This window comes from Aplysia californica, unplaced genomic scaffold (genome assembly GCF_000002075.1).
Source record: "Aplysia californica isolate F4 #8 unplaced genomic scaffold, AplCal3.0 scaffold00016, whole genome shotgun sequence".
NCBI lineage: Eukaryota > Metazoa > Mollusca > Gastropoda > Aplysiida > Aplysiidae > Aplysia > Aplysia californica.
The window spans coordinates 821,296-842,527 of NW_004797286.1; the positions used below are offsets into that span (position 1 = coordinate 821,296).

The 21,232-nt window shown below is 38.5% G+C and overlaps 1 protein-coding gene across 1 annotated transcript; it reads right to left on the minus strand.

Moving 5' to 3' along the window:
- Positions 1–12,917: 12,917 nt before the first annotated feature.
- LOC101860623 (protease-associated domain-containing protein 1) lies at positions 12,918–21,228 on the minus strand. Its single transcript, XM_005090371.3, has 5 exons — positions 20,936–21,228; positions 18,050–18,186; positions 15,486–15,589; positions 14,453–14,620; positions 12,918–13,568 (listed from the first exon to the last, which is right to left on the minus strand). The coding sequence occupies exons 1-5, from the start codon at positions 21,036–21,038 to the stop codon at positions 13,448–13,450; spliced, it is 633 nt and encodes a 210-aa protein (XP_005090428.1). The 5' UTR covers positions 21,039–21,228; the 3' UTR covers positions 12,918–13,447.
- Positions 21,229–21,232: the final 4 nt, after the last annotated feature.

The window sequence follows — 21,232 nt, forward strand, 5'->3', positions numbered from 1 at the left end:
GTCTTATTCTGTTATTTTTTGGTGGTCATTATCACCATCTAAAACAACATCTGTGCTGGTGGTTCTGAGAACTGATGGCACTTAGTGCTTTCTGGATGGCCTCAAGTAGGTTCTATCCCTTTTATCTGAAGCACTGTATTATGATGATGAGGGGTGGCTTTGTGAATATTGATGAAACAATTTGAAAAATGTTCCAATGGGCACTAAAACATAGGTTACACATTACAGTGTCAGATCATAATGGGAGTCAGTCATATGTTAGGCATCGTGGTGAAATCAGGTGCTCATCAAAATTATGAAATCGAAGAAATCTGCATTTTTCGGCCAGTTTGGATTTTTAAAATTATTTGTTTTTGGCTCAGCACCTTGAATGTCCATTCAAAAACATTCTTGTGTGGATTTAATGGAAAAATGTTGATTATAGGCAAGAAATACAAAATTTGGCGCCCATTTTCTAGTTAATTTTACTTCTGAAACTAGGCGACCCCATCTCCTTCAATGACAAATATCGTGACTTCTATTCAAGATAAATGGTTGTCTTTTTCGTCAAATGCAAGACAAATGAACATTCTTTAAGGTGATACCAATAACTCTATGTACCCAAAAATTAACGAGCGCCTGATTCCACTGCGCAGTGACACATGTTTAATTTTCAAGACATGCAAGATGTGGTAAAAAGATCATGCGAAACCAAAATTGAGTTCCTTAAACAGAGAATTTGTCTTTTTCAGTTTAATTCTCAATTGCATGACAATTTGTCTTGTTATGTGCTGGTGTTAAGACCAGTAAGAGCATCTCTAGAAAGAAAAAACCCAACTAAACCTTGTATACAATAAGATGCGACACATCACCTTCACATTTAACATTGTCCTCATTGGATAATGAAATAGTTGCCAGGTTTGGGTGACGAGTGGGTAGTCTATATTCCTTTGAAGGTTATTGAAAATACAATTTTTACATTTGAAGACCAGGTACAGTGGAACTAGGATTTAACGAGCTCGGATTCAACGAGAACTTGGATTCAACGAGATGAGATAGATCCCCCGTTTTTTTTCAATAAAAGTAACCCGGATTCATCGAGCACTTAAATCAGCGAGCTCGGATTCAACGAGGTCGCTTCCAGGATGAACAGCCCCCGCAGACGTGGCTTCGCTCATTTTTCTTCCAGAACGAACTTTATCTATTCCCGGAAACCATCCATTGCACCAGCTTCGTGAACCATTATTCAAATAGTCGATTGCATGCGACCAATCAGCGTTTTTTTTTCCATACCAACACATGCGTTGTTGGCACGCACACGTGTCTACTCTGGCGTATGTCGGGGTCGGATAGGCAGCCTGCACACGTGTGACTGGGATTGTGGGGAAGGGGGGGGGGTGTACTAGCGGTCCGGGCGATGAACGTCGCAGATACAAACGTGTCACACTCTTTTCCCCCCTCGGCAACTGATATCATTATTACAATGATAGTCTTGACGTAGATATCTACGTAATGAATTGTGCGCTGGTCTATGGAATCAAAAGTTGCCGTATGCTAGGCTCTACACATCAACACAGCTTTTTGGTAAACAATCCAGATGACACAGGCGTGTGCATTAGAACGAATCGGTCTTTTATTTTTACACACTCATAATATGCAGCCATTTCAGGCACTACTTGTGACTTCTCTTTATACATTACTTGCTCAGTGCCTGTAATTATCGACACAAAACCTTGTGTTTGCTATAACGAGCACTCGGATTCAACGAGATTTTAGGTCAGGCCCGGCGACCTCGTTGAATCCGAGTTCCACTGTATCACTGCATATGAAAATGCAACAAAGGGTTCTTGCACCACAGGTGATAGTGCTACATGTTAGAATGATGGATCAGCTGAGCTAGTTTCACAGAAAGATTTATTATCTTAGTTTGTAAATTGAGTTTTTAAAATCATATGAAATGGCGGACTACAAAAGCTGACCAGCTGATTTAATGATTATACAAAGAGCCCAAATTTTCATCTGATATAGTTTGAAATATATAAATTGTGCTGACAAGTTCACATTACATTTAAACTGACCTCGGCTCTATCAAATTTGACCTGAAAGTCCATGAGGGCCTATTGCATTTCAAGCACAAACTAGACCTGACCCCACAATACACAGTAGCCTTCTTGCTGGTTATGCTCCCTCTTTTTTCATCAAACATTAAATTAGTAAAATTGGCGAGAAGAGGAAATCTTTTCAATATTTCAAATGACGTTTTGTATGAATTTCGCTGTGTACATGACATTGTTTAAATAGTCATACCTTGTTATACCGCCTACCTTAGGATGAGTATGAAGTTGGTAGTACAGCAAGGCTGGTGGTACACAAGTAACAATGAAAAGGGAAAGCACCATTACCGTCTCGATGAGTGGTAGACTGGTAGAGACAAGAGACAAACATCTAGATTGTTTTGTGTGACTTGTCATGCTCGGAGGACAAACAATTGGCAACTAATTACCTTTCAGCTTCAGCTCAACATTACGTAAATTCAGATTGAAAATTTCTGTTGGATCAGAAGCTAGGTTAAGTGTCAAGGACCCTGTAGAGTACAACCTTTAAAATAAATCCCTATATTTCTTCATTATTTGTCAATCCTCTGGCCGCCTCAGACGAGTCACGTAGACGAGTGTGTGTCCTCACAATATAAAAGCTTCTCAAGCGACTGCCAACCTTTTGGTCATCGGACTGATATCTGGGTTTTGTCACAGTTCCTATAGCTTATTCAGATGACTTAAAAATTTCATTTTTTTGGTGTAAACATTGGTCAAAAGCTAAAAGTGAAAGCATTTTCATAATCAGCGCAAATCAGGAGCAAATAGATAACAAGTGCTGGCATTAGGCCGGGCTCCCAGAGACGTATGTGGAAAAGAGCAGACACAAAAAGGGTGCCGTGCAGCTTGTGTAGTATGTACCTCTGGCAGCCGTGGTAGTACAGCAGGGCAATTTTACTTTAGTACTAACATTTGAAGAACTGGGATCACTTCTTAAATGAAAGAGAAAACAAGGGTTCCTGTATCGCAGGTGGATAGCGCTACGCGTCAGAATGTTGCGTCAGCTGAGCTAGTTTCACAGAAAGATTTAAGTTTGCAAATTGTTGTACTAACCAGATTGTGGGCGGATGATGGTGGTGCAAAGGAGCAAATACTAGGTTTATACAGTGCCGTCCAAAAGAAACTTGAAAATGTAATCACTAATCACCCAATCATCGTGTTAAAGCCTTGCAGTACCCACTCATGCAGCATACCAATTTAAAGCTAAAAAATTCTGCATCATCTGACATGTTAACACTTCATCTACGATATGAGATGCCCGAGATAGAGACACAAAATTTACCTTAAAATTTAAGTTAAAAAATCAGTCTTGGTAAAATTGTGCGAAATCAAAGAAACGTAAAGTTGTCTTTGAGTTTATTTAGGAGCATCAATATAATAGAATGAACATGCATTGCATATCCAATGAATGAAGAATTTTGTGTCTGCAATTAAGCAATATTTTATTACGATAGTTTCAAACTAAACTGAAAACAGAGCAGTCACAGAAATACCATGTTCTGTCCCATGCGGTTAAGCCCAAAAAATTATGAAATTATGCAAACTGATCCAAAATGTGAAATTTTGCGACTCTGTTAATTGTAACAAAGAATGACTAAGGAAAATACCGTGGAAACCTGATATAACAGGGATGGTGGGAAAAAGTCCTGTTCTATCCGATCCCTGTTAAATCCGAAATGCAAGGAAAGTGAGCATTTATTGTGGACTAATCTAGCTGTACTTATTCATTGGTAGTTTCCCTAGCCACAAGTACCCACGAACATGGGTTTTGGCACCGACTTTCTCCTTGCCTCCTTAAACCACATCGGAAGAGCTTCGTCCACAGCATCTGCATCTAGGAGTCTCATCTTCTTTCGATCCAGAGCAAACTTTTCATTGGAGTACGCTGCCACTATCTTCTCTCTACCGTTGATAAAGGTGGGAATCGATCCTTGTGGAATGTCGAACTGACGACAAATTTCTGCCAGTGGAGCTTGCTTTTTGTCAAGTCTGGATTATTTCGTATTTTTTGTCAATTGAAAGGCATTTTCTCTTGCGCTGGACATCGTTGGTGACCATAATGAAAGAAGTAGGCTTAGATCTAGGCCTACCGGTCATCCTCTCTCTTTCTCTCTCGTTCACTTTTTACACATTGTTAACGAGCCTTTGTCCCTGCTATAACCAGTTGGGCTCCGAGGAGGCCCTGTTATTGCCGATAAATTTTAATAGAGACAAAGAGTAGGAAAAAACGGGGATTCTAAACATCCCTGTTATTACCGGGCCTGTTATATATGGTTTCCACTGTAATCAGAAATTATGCAAAAAATGATCAAATTTTGCTAAATTATGCGGGGTGCATAAACCACGGGGACGGCATGCTTAACTTTGACTTAACAACAAGTGTGCTCATTGTTCTTTTGCTTGGGAACCATTGATTTTGTGTAGAGCATGAACCGTTTGGGCATGAACTCTATTAAATTTTGGAAATAATTATCTGTCATTCCATCCCAAATATTACAGAGAGTTGCAAATAAATGGTCTGAATATTCTTCAGCTGCTGTTTCATGGTACATCACATAACTGTTGGATTCATTTTGGAGTTATTTCCTGGTGACCACCCCAACGTTAATGTGATTTGGTTTCTCAAGAATTATCTAGTGGCATTGGCTCTTTTTACGTATACACCTGGGCAAATCGAAAGTAGTGAAGCTAGGAAAAGTGTCAAGCCCTGCTGTGATAGTGGAAGACAATCTCCTTCAAGAAGTGGACTCCTTTACCTACCTTGGAAGTGTCATCAATGGTAAAGGTGGAACTGGGGCAGATGTAAAAGCAAGAACCGCCAAGGCAAGGTCAGCGTTCAAGAAATTATCATAAGTCTGGAAAGCAAGCAACATCTCACTGCACACCAAGATTCGATTCTTTGATTCCAATGTCAAATCTGTGCTCCTCTACGGCTGCAAAACTTGGAAGACAACAAAGACAGTGCTGAATAAAGTCCAGACTTTCATCAACAGATGTATGAGGAGTATCCTAAGAATTAAGTGGCAGGATAGAATAAGAAATGAAGAGCTGTGGGAAAGGACAGGTCAAAAGGATATAAAAGAAGAAATACGACTAAGAAAGAGACGTTGGATGGGACACACCTTCAGAAAGCCCCTCGGAAACATCACAAGACAGTCCCTGCAATGGAACCCACAGGGAGCACGAGGCAGGGGTAGGCCACGAGAGACATGGAGGAGATGTGTGGAAAGGGACATGAGAGAGATGGAGCTCACTTGGAACGAGCTAGGAAGGATGGCCCAGGATAGAGATAAATGGAAGGAGCTTGTATGTGGCCTATACCCTGCCAGGGGTGAAAGGCATTGATGATTGGCTCTTTGGGAAAGTATTTTGCTATGTGTAGTGTAGTAGTGTAAAGATGTCTACTTGAATGACACCATGACAAAAATAAGAGTATGTAAGACACGACATTCCAGCACTTGTGCGATGTAGTCCACTAAACCAAGCCATCCAGTGATTCATACGAGGGCTGTTTTGTTCATTCCAACCCAGACAACCCAAAACCATGGCAGTTTCGTGGGTTCTACATGAAACCAATAGATATGAATTTATTCCCATATATGGGAACGCTATATTATCACATTTTTTAACCTTTCTCTACTGGGATCAGTATTCTACACAACCTGAACTGACGCCAACTGGCCGAGCAAAAACATAACGTACGTCTTTAAAGATTTAAATTGTACTTATGGGGGAGTAAAATATTTACAATAATTACAGATTATAGATCTAGTTGATGAGAGTTCTAATTTAGAGATCTGATTATCCAAGCTTGTAAAACATGTTTTCGGTAATGATAACTTATTGAAAGAAATGTGTAAAGAATGAACCTTTTTCTGTGGTGTAACTCTTCACGGTTTCATAATAATCATAAATGTTGTGAGGTGGTTTCTTGTTCCACAGGATGCGATTCATTTCATTTACGTAACAGGATGCAAATAACATAATAATTCACATACATACTTGGTGCAACTTATTTGAAATTTTACTTGAGACTTGGCTCTCTGTGGCTTATGAGTTTCAAAGTAAAAAAAAAAAAAGGTACAATTTTTTCATGACATATCCCACTATCATATAATAAACTTGGGGGTTCACAATGAATGAAATACATTTCAACTCCAAGACATGAAACCTATTCTTTTCCTGTTTATTTTTCAAATCCAATGGAACAAGTAAAAAAACCCAACAATAACAAAGCATGTGGATCTTGAAAAAAATTATTTTTAACAATCTCTAAATAGGAGGAGTTAAGAGAAACTACAACACCTAAGAACTTAGAAGGCTAGTACTAGTTCAATAGTTGTACGTTGTATACATTACATATATTGAAACTTTTTGTTTGCACGCTATTGTTAGAGTTGGAATGAGCAGCAAAATGAATGGATTTCATGATTTTTCTCCACTGCAATGAAGGAGAGAAGAGCAAACATTGTGAATAAATGTCTTAATACAAACAGTTTCTCAGCAAGCAATATTAAGGGACTAAGGCAACCATTAATGATTTAATTATAGATGCACCAACTATTCATGTATAGGTGCTGCTTTAGCCTAAGAGACATGGTAGAGAACTTGGGACTCAAATATACATACAAGTATTGACTTGCTGAGCCGTTCTCAGTTGACAGTTATGACAACAATGTCAGAAGATATTCCCCCCATTCTCAGCTTTTTAAAAAAGTTCTGCAAACTTCCTTTTTTTCCTTGCATCCTCAAAATCATTGTCTTCAATTTCAATAAAATTGGCACTATTGGAATTTGACAAAATGTACAATAAAAAAGCAGTTCATGATGAAAAATGATATCAGTAACTTCTAGAAAGGTTTCCAATACACAGAACCCCTACCTGAGGCTATAAGGGTTAGAAAGAAAGATAGAAATAGAATCCAAGCAGCATTAAGGTGTCTTTTAAACAGAAAACTGCTCTGGGTCAAATAGACAGATAAAAGAACAAATGAAAAAATGATACACAGCGGCATATGTATGCTCTCCTAAGATTAGCAAAGGGGCGGGTCATGCAAACAGAAAACAGTGCTCTAGGCTAGGGCAAAATAGAGGCAAAGAGAAATTTAATAAGGAAGACCTTCTACTCTTAATCATATATCGAAAATGTAAAATCTAACAGTGGTCTACAACTTCATGAAATAATATAATACACCAAAATATAGACTGAGGAAGAATAAGGCCTGTTGTGGCAAGGAGAGGGACATCAACGGATCAAGGCGACCATGGTGACAGGTGATTTTACATTATTGGTGTAGACAGAATTGTAATCAAATACAGCTTGTTTAGTTTTATATGCCAGCAGTATTCATCTACCCATGAAAGGCTATCTGTAGTAAGAAGCAACAGTGATTCAATTTGTTCAAGTTTAACAAAAGTTGGTGCGACACAAGAATACATATCATCATACACTACTCAGTAAACCTAGATAGGAAAATATAACTTTTTCTTTAATTTCATCTGAGAGATCAGTTAGATGACTCATACAACAGCAAATGACAGAATGCTCTGTGTGGCTAAATTATAGACGAAATTCACCATGTGATGTAACATTTTCCATCAGATAATTGTATCAACACTTTCAAGTCAAGATTCCTCTAATACATCATGTGCACAATCCTGCTACTGATTTTAATGTTTCAATTCATGTATACCAAAGCACAGGGGCTTACACAAAATATTCATACAGGTAGTGAATTAATTCGCTATTAAATTTTTCAGTGTGAAGCTAAATCATTAAGTATGGCACTGCAGATAACATACTCAAAATCACATGCATATTAGATATATCTTATCATCACAACATGACTAGAAAGAAAATACAAGTAAATGTGTCTTTGCCATCACAAAAAAAGTGAGAAAGCTCCGAATCCCTTGCTCATCCTGTAAAGAAATGTCAAATACCGGTAGAGGCCTTTACAAAGGTTTGCCAACTTCAAAACAAAACCAGGGACACCCAACATTACAACATCAGATTATGCAACAAAGAACAAAATTACATCAAGTGAGACTGGTTTAAGTGTTGTGTGTGTCATCTAATTTTTTCAAATTCCTGATCGCTTAGTCCGGGACATTCCCAGGAAATTTGGAATAGTCGGCTAACCTAGAGTTATTCTCTTTTCTTGTGACAGCAACGGCATTTCACCAGCCTTTGTATTTTTTTTCATTCTAATTATAAGCCAAAGTAATTACAGTCCATGCCGGCTTTAAGTACGGTCATTGGGAGAAAGCTTAAACGTGCTTAATGCCGAAGCGTGCTTGAGTGCGAAGTACACATAATCCAGAGATTTTCATGTAGAAAATTTCTCATGCTATTTCCATTTGTTTGTCAGAAGGCCTATAGTGGTCCCGCAAAAGTGTACACTGTTATTTTTACTCGTTGTGGCATTTTTTGTTTGTTTGTTTGTTTTGTTTTTTGGTCGAAGGGGAAATGAAAACTTAAATGAGACGGCCATTCACGATACAGAACACTTAACTAGGCCTACACACTGCCTGTGCGTACCACTGCCCTCTGTGCCACATTCATACCACCGCGTTCATCCCATCTCGCGCGTGATACATAATCAGGATAAATGGATAGCGAGGGGCAAAGTGTCGCAAAGGTGAAATCGCAGCCAGCTTCCCTTTTTCGTCTCCTCGGCTCTCTTTGTATTTTTTGTCTGTGTGTAGCTTTGCCCTAGGCTAGATCCTATGTCCGCACGTGCGGCTGTGTGCATCTCTCTGCCTTGCTATCCGCGTGTGTGTGTGTTTCCATCACTTGCGTTCTTTGTGTTTCTCTTAACACACTGCTGCGGTGTAGACTGTGTACGAACTTTGATGGGTCATCATGAAAGTATTGACTGTCTTGTAAATGAAGCGAGCCAGAAGCGAAAGTTACCGTGCTTAAAGGCGTGTAATTTATATCGCAAAAATTCGGTGAGAGCCATTTAGCGTGCTTGAGTCCGAAACATGCTTTATGCCGGCACGCTTAAAGCCGGCACGGACTGTAAAGACCAGCTGGTAGAATCATGTATTCTAAATGTACTTTAAAAAAAAGAACTATCCAAAAAGTAAAATTTTGTTTTCAGCACCTCATCAAAAAGCCCTATTGATAGATGCACTGCCAAGACAAAAATGAAACGGGTAGCATCATATTTTTTACAACTTACTTGCCTCACAACAGCTTGTAATTTCATGAAACGTCATCTGTGGATTGGAGTCGGTAAGATATTTAAACTAGTTTTTGGGTTTCATAAGAGCCCAAAATCATTTATGCACTACATTAATCAACAAACTAGGAAAAGTACTGAGTAGGGTAAATGTCTTCCGCCTTGAGTCACCTTGTATGCTACAAGATAATATACAAACAGCTTAATTAAAGACCTGGACACTTTGCTTGATTTGAAGCCACTATCAGAGCACTGGGATGAGAAAAAATATTATGAGGACAAGACGAGATCGAATCTCAACCTACTGCAGGACCAAAAACAAAAAGCCCAGTTGAGAAATGGTATCATATTTCGGAAAAGAAGAAAGAAAAGTTACCCTGAGGAAAACAACCTTCATAACGAATTCTGTCTGTGTGCTAAACTAAGACCCTTTACATTCAAAACACTCCCAACAAATTTAAAAGACCCCCTATTTCATTTTCCAAATTTGATCATCTTCTCTGCGCTCAGAGTACCTCACCCAAAGTCAAGGATGTATTTGCTGTGAAAGAATCAGTAGGCTACCCAGCCAAAGACCATACCAAAAATGCAGCCGTTTCACTCAGGTTTGCAAGTAGTTATTTTTAAAATATTTTTTTTATAGTAGAGGGTTTTACGGCGCTCGCAACTGCATAAGGTCAAATGAGCGCCAAGGGGTGGGTGACAACAGAGAAGCCTTTACAGGGAATCAGACTTAAACTGCTCACCTCTCTTTCTAGCTTCAACGGCACAAGGTCTGCTTCGACTATCAAGGCACCCCAAAATAGCAGGTCACAAGGGAGTGACAAACATACAAAAGAAGTAGAAAATGACAATAGTAAGATGAATCAGCCCATTTACAATTCTACTATGCTTGAACGAGATATGTTCCCCCCTTTGGGAATGGCCTAAAGACACTTCAGTCAGTGGCACTGCCCCGGGGGGGTGCAAGTAGTTAACTCTGGCACAATAGATATGATCATAACTTAATATCAATATGAACACAGACCATTTTAACTCATGGTCAAAGTAGAAAAAAAATCAGAAATTGCCATTACTAAAGTCAACTGCTAAAATATCAACTGTGGGTGGTTGGCGGGAGCTCTGGTGTGGTTTGCTCCTTCTTTCCTATCAAACATCTATCGTCCTTATCTCCCCTTTTTCTTTTTTATGTTTGTTACTCTCTTGTAACACCTCTAATCTTCTGGCGCTCATATGACCTAATGCAGTTGCGAGCGCTGTAAAACCTCTACTAAAAAAAATATATATCAACTCAAAGTGTTTATACCATAATTTATGCAAATCTAATAATTCAACAGGAGAATAAAAATAAAATGTCCAACTACAAGACTTAACTACTTCAGCAGCAAGTATGTTCAACATGTTAACATATTTGCATCCTCAACTAAAGAAAAAACAAACAACAAGACAATAGGAAAAATAAAATAAACCCATTTTAGAGCAAGTATTCAATGCTGTATGTGACCATGTTGCAACATATTATAATCACAGTCATTACCTGAGCCCAACATACAAATCAAAGGAGTAATGCTGCATGATGAATTTAGCAAACTTCAAACAGCAGTCTCTGAAAACAGTAGAGCTCAAGGGGACAAACAAAGTTCTGATTAACATTGGAACATTCTTTCCAGTATGCTGCTATGAAAAAATTCTGTGCATATGAGGTTTTGCATAAAAGAACAGAATTGACACAATTTCTGTATTAAGTTAATTAAGGCTGTAAATGAGAGACGTACACAATGCCATAATAATCACCTGGATAATATACTATATAATATAGTGGAACTTGGATTCAACGAAGTCGTCAGGCCTGACCTTCAATTTCGCTGAATCCGAGTGCTCATTATACTATATAGCAAACATGAGGTTTTTGGGGAGATAATTTTACAGCCACCTTTCGTTTCTTTGATGTCATACTGAAGAAATGGTGGACAATTCCAGGTAAATACACTAAACTCTACAATACACATACTGTACAAAAGGGACGACTCGTTCAAACGCACGTTTATGTCATCTATCATCTTTAAATGTATCGTTTGCCAAACAAATTATGTTGCTGTGTAGAGCCTAGCATATGGCAACTTTTGATTCCACAGTCCAGCGAGCAATTCATTATGTAGATCTGTGTCAACACTAGCTAATCATTGTAATGTTGATCAGTAGCCGGGGAAAAAAACCTGACGTGTTTACATAGGCCTTTACCCAAGTTCCATGCTCGGACCGTCGCCCCCCTCTCAGACACACGCATACATGATGTGCTGGCCTCTCATCTGACCCAGACACACGCTAATACATGTATGCCTGCTAACATATGTTTAGGTGTGCAAGAAGGTCGCTGATTGGTCGCACTAGATATATATATAACAAATAATAGGCTATGGGAATAACGGTTCATGATGCAGACGCCACGGCTGGTTTCCAGGAATAGATAAGGTTCGTTGTAGGGGAAAATGAGCGAAGCCACGTCAGCAGGGGCGGTTCATCCTGCAAGCAACTTAGTTGAATCTGAGCTGGCTTATATTTGTATGTTAGTTGAATCCGAGCTATTTATATCGATTTTAATTCATAGAAAAAAATGAGGGATCCACCTCCTTTCGATGATCCAAGTTTTCGTTGAATCTGAGTTAATTGAATCTGAGTTCCATTGTATATTTAGAGTCTGAAAGTAAATTTTAATCAGGTCCATAGAGTGACTTTCACAGCAAGAAACAACAGTTACTGGTTGGCCCGAATTCAATTCACAACCGGGTTGAGAAGTAAAATCATACACCATGACTTTCCCAGAGACATATATCTCTGAAAGGAATCAAGCCTATAATAGCCTATAAAAATACAATGGGTCTATGAGAATCAACAAGACAATGCACATTTCTGTGCGAACAAATAAAACAAAACAAAAAAAGCAAGAAGTAACATCAAAAGGAGATAAATTCATTTTTTCAAAACTATCCCGCCATCAAAACACACTCCGTTATATGAATCATAATTTAAACCAATCAATTTTGGTGCTCACATGACCTTATGCCGTTGCTAGCGCCGTAAAACCTCTGCTAAAACAAACAAAAACCAGTCTATTTGTACTACATTAGGTACCACACACAAGGAAATCGAGAAGTTCAAGTTGGAAAAAAAAGTAAGAAAAAAACCCTGAACTACAAGATTTCAAAAGATACACAGTTTGTATTCCAAACATGTGTGTGTATGTGTGTGTGTGTGTATGTGTGTGTGTGCGTGCGAATGTGAGAGAGAAAGAGAAAGAGAGAGGGAAAGAGAGAAGGGGGGGGGGGGGGGGAGAGAGAGAGAGGGAGGGACAGAGAGAAACAGAGAGAGAGAGAAACAGAGAGAGAGAGAGAGAAAGAGAAAGAGAGAGAGAGAGAGAGAGAGAGAGAGAGAGAGAGAGAGAGAGAGAGAGGGAGAGGGACAGAGAGAAACAGAGAGAGAGAGAGAGAGAAAAAGAGAGAGAGAGACAGAGAGAGAGGGGAGGGGGGAGGGAACATTCTTCTTGATCTGGGTAGTAATATCAATAACCAGGATACTGTACAAAATAAATAGAGGAGAAAGAGGTGTAGCAAAACAAAAGTGAGCAAACAGCACCAAAGAACACATGAACGGTAAAGGGATACGAATCAAGAAACGATATATTGCAATACTGGCGACCATCCTCTTGTGCAAATATAAATAACAGGAAGTTCATTTATCTATGTTCTACAACAACATTGCAAGAACTCTTCATTAGCTCAGGGTTTAGAATTATATCACTATAGCATACAGAGTCATAAAAAGCACCAATCTAGAATAAAAAATAGGATCACGATAATTTTCATGATGAACATCCACAGTAAATAATAGTGAACACTTTTTTCAATATTAAATTTCGACCATGTTTGTATCAGCATGAAAACTTGAACATCAGAAAAAAATAAATAAAAAGAAAACTAAATAAGATGAAAAAAACATGAAAAAAAAGCTGAACACAATCTCACAAAAGAGCAGCAACAGTTACAATTACAAAGAAAAATATAAGTTCCCAGTCTGTAGTTAGCCAAGGCACTTTGAAAAAGGAAATCGTTGTGTAGTCATAATGTAAGGATGCCGTAAACAAAATTTGCATAAAAATAATAAATTTCAACAGATTGCCTTTTATTATCACCACAAAGTCCAGGGAGGGCGCTTGTTTTCATGGAATGGCTTTCCTGTTAAATTCAAAGGAATGGTGATAATAGCACGGTCTGTTCCCATATAGCTTAGACGTTGCCGGATCATTAATCTGAAAAAGAGAAAAGAGGTATTTATCATAAATGATCCATTCATTCAACAATGAGCTGGGATGAGACCACACAAATATATTAATAGTAAAAGTTGAGATACATAAATAACCATTTTAATCCGTGACAAAAAGAACCAGTTTATTACAAAAACTAGAAAGAGCATACACACATATCAAAATCTTTAGTGTTGGGAAAAAGAAAAAGAGCCAAGATCATGAAATGATAAAGGGAAATAAACGAACATAAACCTACCAGTGGCATCCAGTCTGAAGCCAACAACTGAACATCCTGACGTCCTATAAATGTCACATATGCTTTTAACTGTAAACAGCGTGTGGGAAGCAAGTACTGAATTGAGCTTTAAATTAACCTCAACCTCAGCTCCTGTTCCTCGGGTGTTGATCAGACCTCTTACATAAATTCTGTATTTCATGGACTCTTGACACTTTTCACATTAATGCATGTTCAGTTTAGAAATGTACCCGTAACAGACAGAGCTTGCTGCAGAGCAGGACTTTTTGTAATCTATACAAATGCTATCTGTTATATATAATTTGTCTCTCTTATTTCAGTGTAACAGTACTGAATAAGCTGGTAATTGAAATGCATAAAAATCAAACAAAACAAGACCTGTCAAAGACGACCACCCATTGGTGAGGAGAAAAGTGGTCAAATAAGACAGGTGGTCCTCTTGAACAGTGTCATTATGATATAGATAAAACACACGAGGGCAAATGGAAAGTTGTTCGTAACGGTGATTGTCTTGGACAGGTGGTCGTTAGAGCAAATTTGATTGTATATTAATTGACATTAAAGATCAAAACAAAAATACACCAATAAATGTACTGATAAAATAAACATAGAAAATATCAGAGTGTTTTACCCATCTTTGCCCATGAGGAAAGATGAAGGAATGCTGGTGGATCGCTCAGTGCTATCATCTATCATGTCAATCATGTTGCCGTCATTTGTCTCATCGTTGTCTGCTATGATGACAGCAATAGCACCTGCCCTCTCTGCTACTTTTGTTTTTGTTAGAAAGGAACATTCACTGAAAGAAATAAAAGTTGACATTTTAAGATGAGTTTTTAAACTGGAAAAGATAAAAACGTAATTAAAATTTTTTGTTATGACAAATTCATGGTAATTAAAAAATAAAAAATACAAGTCCTGCAAAGTGAGATGTTCTATAAGTCAAATGACTAAATCTAAAGGTAAATATTCACTAGCTATGTGTACAACAGAATTTTTCTTTTACATCACTTCTTTCAAAGTGTTAATTGGAACTTTAAGCCCAAGTCTTATCCCGCGCGGCAGCGAACTTCAAAGGTATTTTGCATCACAGTTTGCCTCTCTAATTCTGACGTGCGTGTGTGCGTGTGCGTTGGGGGTGGATGTGGGCGACATTGATCGTCATATGAGACGCAAGACTTACAGTCTGTGACGTCATCCCCTCATCCCCTGATGCCACTCCCAGTACAGGTACTGGTAATTCTCAGCACTGGGTGAGTCGACACTGGGTTTCGCCAGTACCGCTTAGCACTAGTGAACAGTAGGTAAATACATATTTTGTATTTTGTAGAAGAATAAAAACATGAAATTAAAATAACCTACTCTTCTGCTATTTTTAGTCAACACAAAAAAAAATGGCAAAAGAACTTGCATTGGCCTCTTTTTATTTGCAAAGCCACTGAGTAAAAATTCAACAATTTGATTAACCTTAAGTTGCTACAACAATCATTTCACAAACAATCAAAGGTTTGCCTACTTTTCAGTTGTGTGTCCAGTTTTATCAAAGGTTAATTTAAGGTTTTAAGACAATGTCTTTATTATTAGCTCATTGAGCCTTGTAGTTAACCACTCAAAGAACCAAAAGTATTATACTTTCTAGGAAAAAAACCCTGAAAAAAACTCACCCTCTGAGTATGAACACTACAACATCCTTGACATCATTATTCAACGCCTGACAACCTTCAACCGGGTCTGCAATAACCATGTCTATTTTATTGTAGACCCTATCCTGAAATTTAAAAAATATGGAAAAGAAAAGAAAGACTATCATTCTACTGGAGGGGAATAATTGCCCTCTACAGCTTCATAACATAACATTAAAAAGTCACACCCAACCAAGTTCATTTAGTTCTGACCCCTTGGATTGAACTGATTCTCAAACGCTGACGTTGGAAGTTCTAGTCTTGTGAATAAAAAGGTGGAACACAAGCAGTCTTTCTTTTTATTAGGCAAAAGGAATTGAAATCTTAAGAAGACTTAATAATGCGTTCTATGTCAATTAAAAGAGGGCTCTTACACCATTGAACTTGTAGCAGCAAAGCAATCAAAAAGGCTTTTGATCAAATTGAGCAGAAGGGGCCTCTGAAAAATCTTGTACAATCGCATACAACAACAACTGCAAAACTTTATTTTCTTCCTAAAAAAAGTCATGAGAAGAGAAATCAGCCTACAACATTTGTGTAAGATAACATATGTGTCACGACACGGCGGAATCAGGTGCTCGTTAATTTTTGTGCATTTGGAGTGATTGGTATCACCTTAAAGCTAATTCATGTGCATTGCTTTTAATGGAAAATATATCCATTTATCCTGAATACAAGGCAATTGAAAGAGGAGGGGGTTGCCTGGTTTCAGATGTAAAATTAGCCAGAAAATGGCAGACAAAATTGAGTTACTTCCTTAGCTTGAGAGGCTGTGGAAACTAAAAAATTTACATCTTTTATGCCTTTAATCAATGTTTTATAGTAAAATCCACACAGAAATGTGTTCTTTAATGGGCATGAAAGGTGTTGAGCCAATAAACAAAAATTCGATAAAAATTCCCAAACCTGCGGAAAAATGCCAGTTTCTTGACTTTCATTATTTTGACGAGCGTCTGATTTCACCACGCTGCCTCACATATACAGGTAAACATGCTCTAATCTAGCATCTGCGTTTGTTGCAATTTTTTAGTCCAAAAGTTGCCACAAAAATGGCAAAAGTTGCCATTAATGTTGAAGCTTTCAACTCTCTGTGACAACGTATAATAATAATAATAATAATATAGAAATAGAGTTAACTTAATCTAAACACCAGAATTTTTTGTGCTCTGTTTAAAACATGATCCAGAATATCATCCGTAGCCACACAGAGTGATTAAATCAAAATTAGAACGGCACACATACAACCACAAAAATTAACAAGGGCGCGTGTCAACCAATCCGAAGATTGGCCGTTTTAATCCTAAAAGCGTGTAATTCAAGACAAAGTACAAGAAACATTACATGTAAACTATGGAATCACACACAAGGGACCTGCCAGCGTCAGCAATCAGTTTTGGTGGATACACACTCCAACATAAACACATTTATAATTTCTAAAAAAACGTAGGAACAGCATCAAATTAAAGACATTTACGCTACATAAACACAAAAAATAGAAAAACAACGTATCAGAACAATAACAAGAAAAACAATTAGCACACCAACAAATTAAAACACAACAAAGAGGGAAAAAAAAAAAAAAAAAACCCCCAGCATTATAAATAGTATGTCATGTACTAATATACTTCACATAAAAATAATTTAACAAATCAATGTGGGGTCAACAAGTGAGAAAGAGACGAAGTGAAGTGGTAAAGAGGTTCAGTTTCTTTTTGTTGTTGTTGTTCGATTTTTACTCCCCGTTTTCTTTTCGATTTTTTATTCCCCGGCAGTGTTTTTTTGTTATTGTTTTTACTTTGAAAAATGCTAAAATCGCGGCCGCAATTCGCGGACCAAAAAATGCCAAAAATCGCAGTCGCGATTCGCGGATCACGGCCGCAACAAATGCAGATGCTAGTCTTATGTCCACCTGTCCAAGACAATGAGTGAATTACTTGAATAAACAACTGCTTCCTACTCCCTTCCTTGCATTTTTTAAATATATATGCTATAATGACACTATAAAAGGACCATCTGTTTAAGACGAACTTTTCTTCGCGACCGTAGGTGGTAGTTATCTTGGACAACTTCGACTGTATAATATGAATAAGCTTTTCCAACGATTCTTTCACTGGTATCTCTATTTTTGCATCTTTGAAGAGTATGAAGATGTAAACAAGAGGGAAAAATAATTAAACACCCTGAATGAACAATTCTGATCAGCAAATGGCTCATCTATCTAGAAATTGCACATAAGACTCTCTTTCAATCATGAGAAAGTTTGTCTCATATTTTCACTCGAATCAAATTTTTCCTTCAGACTGATGTAATAATACTTTATAAACCATAAACTTTAGGCACATCAAGCAGTGACTTTGTCAGTATTAAGTACAATGTTGATCTTTAGAACCTAAGACCTATTGGATGGCTCTCTAATAATTATTTGAATAAAGCAGACTTGAAATTTTCTGTTACATCCAAAACAGCTAGTGTGTGCAACATAATCATGCCTACTAACAACTGCGAAGAAGAAGACAACAACCCCCCTAACATTGTCGTCAACATACAAAGTTGGTTCCAAAATCCTTGGCTTGTCTTATTTGGTAAGTGTACATCAAGGATTCAGGCCACAAAATTTCGAAAAAAAGAGAGTCCTCAACCAAGACAATCTCATCTGGCACTGTGCTAATGTCCAATGATGAAACTGAAAAAGACAAAAAAAAACGAAAATTCATATTTTTAAGCCAGGATGTAATCAAGCATATATATAATATATAAACTGAAATGCAAAATTCACATTTTCCTCAACACCTTTCTTACCTCATTTAAAATCGAACTACATTGTAAGCCTTGTAAAAGTAAGCCTATAACTATAAGGGCAGACTAAAAAGGGTATAAAAATACAGACAATAATACTATTTGCTACAAAACATACCCCTGGAAACTGATGCATGGCTTCTAAGACAGATGTTTCCAAGGAATAACCAACCTAATAATTTATACAAGTTTTTGTCAGACATTGCTGAAACATGGACTCAAGGAAATTGATTGTCTCTTTCTCTCTCTCTCACTCTCTCTCTCACACACAATATTTAATTTCACTTGTAGCATCAGGTACCCCAGTCTTCTTAAATTTCTCCTATGCAAAAATGATCAATATTTTGTTCACACAGTTCAAGAAAAATAAAAAGCTTTAATTAGTCTCTAGCAATAAACTCCAAGTGCTCAACAATTTTTGACATGTGCGTAAGACATGATGTGTCTTAGTGTGTGTACTAGGGTAGAGAGAGATGAGGCGGGTGGCTGTTAGTGCACGTGTCAGGGTGGGGTGACGGGGGGGAGTTGTTGGGGGTGGGGTGTGGGCACAAGCGTTTCGGGCATGGAAAGTTGACAGAAAAACAGATTCACAGTCATAAAAATCATATTGAGCAGTGGCCTTTGGGAATAGATTTTGCTGTATGCTAGGTGCTACAACGTTCAACGTGACAATAGTGTGCAGTGCATTACTCGTTATTCACTGCTCACGAGCACTCGAAGCAATTTTCAATATAGTTACTCGAGCGCTCGAGCCAAGGAATGCTACTAAATAGGGTGTAAACTATGCTCTCTCTAGTCATGGGGCACTACTCATAGGGAAAGCAGAGCGTCAAGGGAGGCAATAGTGTCAACTACATGTATATAATGCGATTAAACGTAAAACGATGCAAACTATTTTTAGGTAAGGCAGCCATCTTGTTTGACGTCATACAGGATATCCCTCCGATCACATGACTACATTTAAATATAGCCAACCGCACGGCACTAAAGATGGAAGTGTCTATGTATATCAAGCTTAATCTACCTCTCGCTGTCGGAAGTTCTGATGGCCGAATAGACAGTGCGTCTGCATTTGAAGTAATGCAATGACTTTATGAGCGGTTCGATCCCGGTCCCGGAATGGTTTTTTTCTTTCTTCTTCTCCTCCTCCCGACTGATCAACAGTTTGTCCCATAAATTATAATTTGTTGCTTTGTGGTTGTTTTCATAAAATATATTAGAAGAATGCAGGAGGGAAGGGGGGGGGGGGTAGGGGGGTAGAACTAGATCTAATCCTCCAGCGTCTTTACGGCAATTTTCGTGCGGCTTATTGTCTTGGCGTTTACCATGCTTCAATCTCAAGCACAGCGTTCTTAATCTTACTGTTCTAAGCATCAACGATCTAGATATCTAAGCGAACTTCCATCATGTCCAAGTACTAGATCTAGGAAATCCGAAATGTTACCGAAAACACATCATTCCATGCGGTACCTCCACGGCCTTCTTAAAAAATTCTGTCGATATTCCAGGAAGTGATGACATCACTTTACTAAAATTAGCAGCCAATCAGAAAGATGCGGTACCTCCACGGCCTTCTTAAAAAATTCTGTCGATATTCCAGGAAGTGATGACATCACTTTACTAAAATTAGCAGCCAATCAGAAAGATGTGTCTTCTACGTTTAATGGCATGTCGTATGGGTCGGTGGGGGGGGGGAGTTGTGTGGATCCTCAAAAGGGACTAAAAGTATTCTATTATTAGAGAGACAGAGAGAGAGAGAGAGAGAGAGAGAGAGAGAGAGAGAGAGAGAGAGAAGAGAGATAGAGAGAGAGATAGAGAGAGAGATAGAGAGAGAGAGAGAGAGAGAGAGAGAGAGAGAGAGAGAGAGAGAGAGAGAACAGCTTCTGCTGGGAAATGGTTAGGCCGGTCCCAGAGTGGATCAGTAGGTCTGACCTGTAGCTCGCCTAGCTTGCACCGTGCAAATGAACGTATACATTATCGTGAGCCTGAGCAGCGTCACTGCACGGCCTGCCTGTTGTCCGCTGAGTTGCGCGATGCGTCAGACGTGCTATTCAACAGTGTTGCAAAACACATCGGACATGTCGCACACCACACAGCCTCGTTTCGTGTTTATTTGCGACTGAAATTCTTCACAGATCATCAAAATCGGCAAGAAGAACAGTTAAAAGGTGCTTTACTATTAGTCTAGTAGCCCATTAGATTGATGTTAGATCAACACTTGACCACAAAATCCCAAGAAATGCACGTTATCCTACATTAAAATTTCGAATCGAGAGGTTGACCTACTTTCGACTGTTTGTTTACATTCGTAGGCCTGTATGCTTCTAGCCTAGTGCAGCTGTGCTGACACGCTGAGGGTGCTCACTCAGACACAGAAGCCAACACGCAGTGCGGCTGTGCTGGCACGCAGACGGGGTGTGCTTGGCAAGCTACAGGTCAGACCAACAGAGCCACTCTGGGACCGGCCTAAAAATACTAAAATGGATAATATACACTCTAGATCTAGATCTAGTAGAATCTAGATCTACCTAGATCTAGATGTAGAAAGATACACCTCTGAGCTGTTGATCAGGGAGGACTTTCGTAATGAGTGACCACGGACCACTATCATAGATTCTATATGCTGAGAGCCTTACCATATGCCGCTAAAATGATCAAAGTGCAGCAAAAAAGTCTCAGGTGTTCACATATAAACCGGTGCAGTGTATGTGAAGAGTGCATATTTCTGACAGTTATCATAGCAAAGAAAGATAGAGTCTGTTCAAATACTCAGGCAGTTGACTCTCTTTTTTTCTATTGCAGTGCCATTGAGAAACAGAAAGTTGAATCAACGTTTACGAGCAATGTGTTATTGTTAGGCTACTGTTATTTCCGTTTCCGTTATGATGAATAATCATAAAATGTACGAGTTGCCAAGTAGGCGCTATTGCTGT

Bases quoted from the DNA above. Each gene is read 5' to 3' on its own strand.
- LOC101860623 (XM_005090371.3), bottom strand. From the start codon at position 21,038: ATGATAACTGTCAGAAATATGCACTCTTCACATACACTGCACCGGTTT. The intron at 15,590-18,049 runs GTATGTTGACGA...TTTAAATTTCAG, and splicing joins AGGATTTTGGAACCAACTTT to GATAGGGTCTACAATAAAAT. The intron at 13,569-14,452 runs GTAAAACACTCT...TCTCTTTTTCAG, and splicing joins TTCCTCATGGGCAAAGATGG to ATTAATGATCCGGCAACGTC.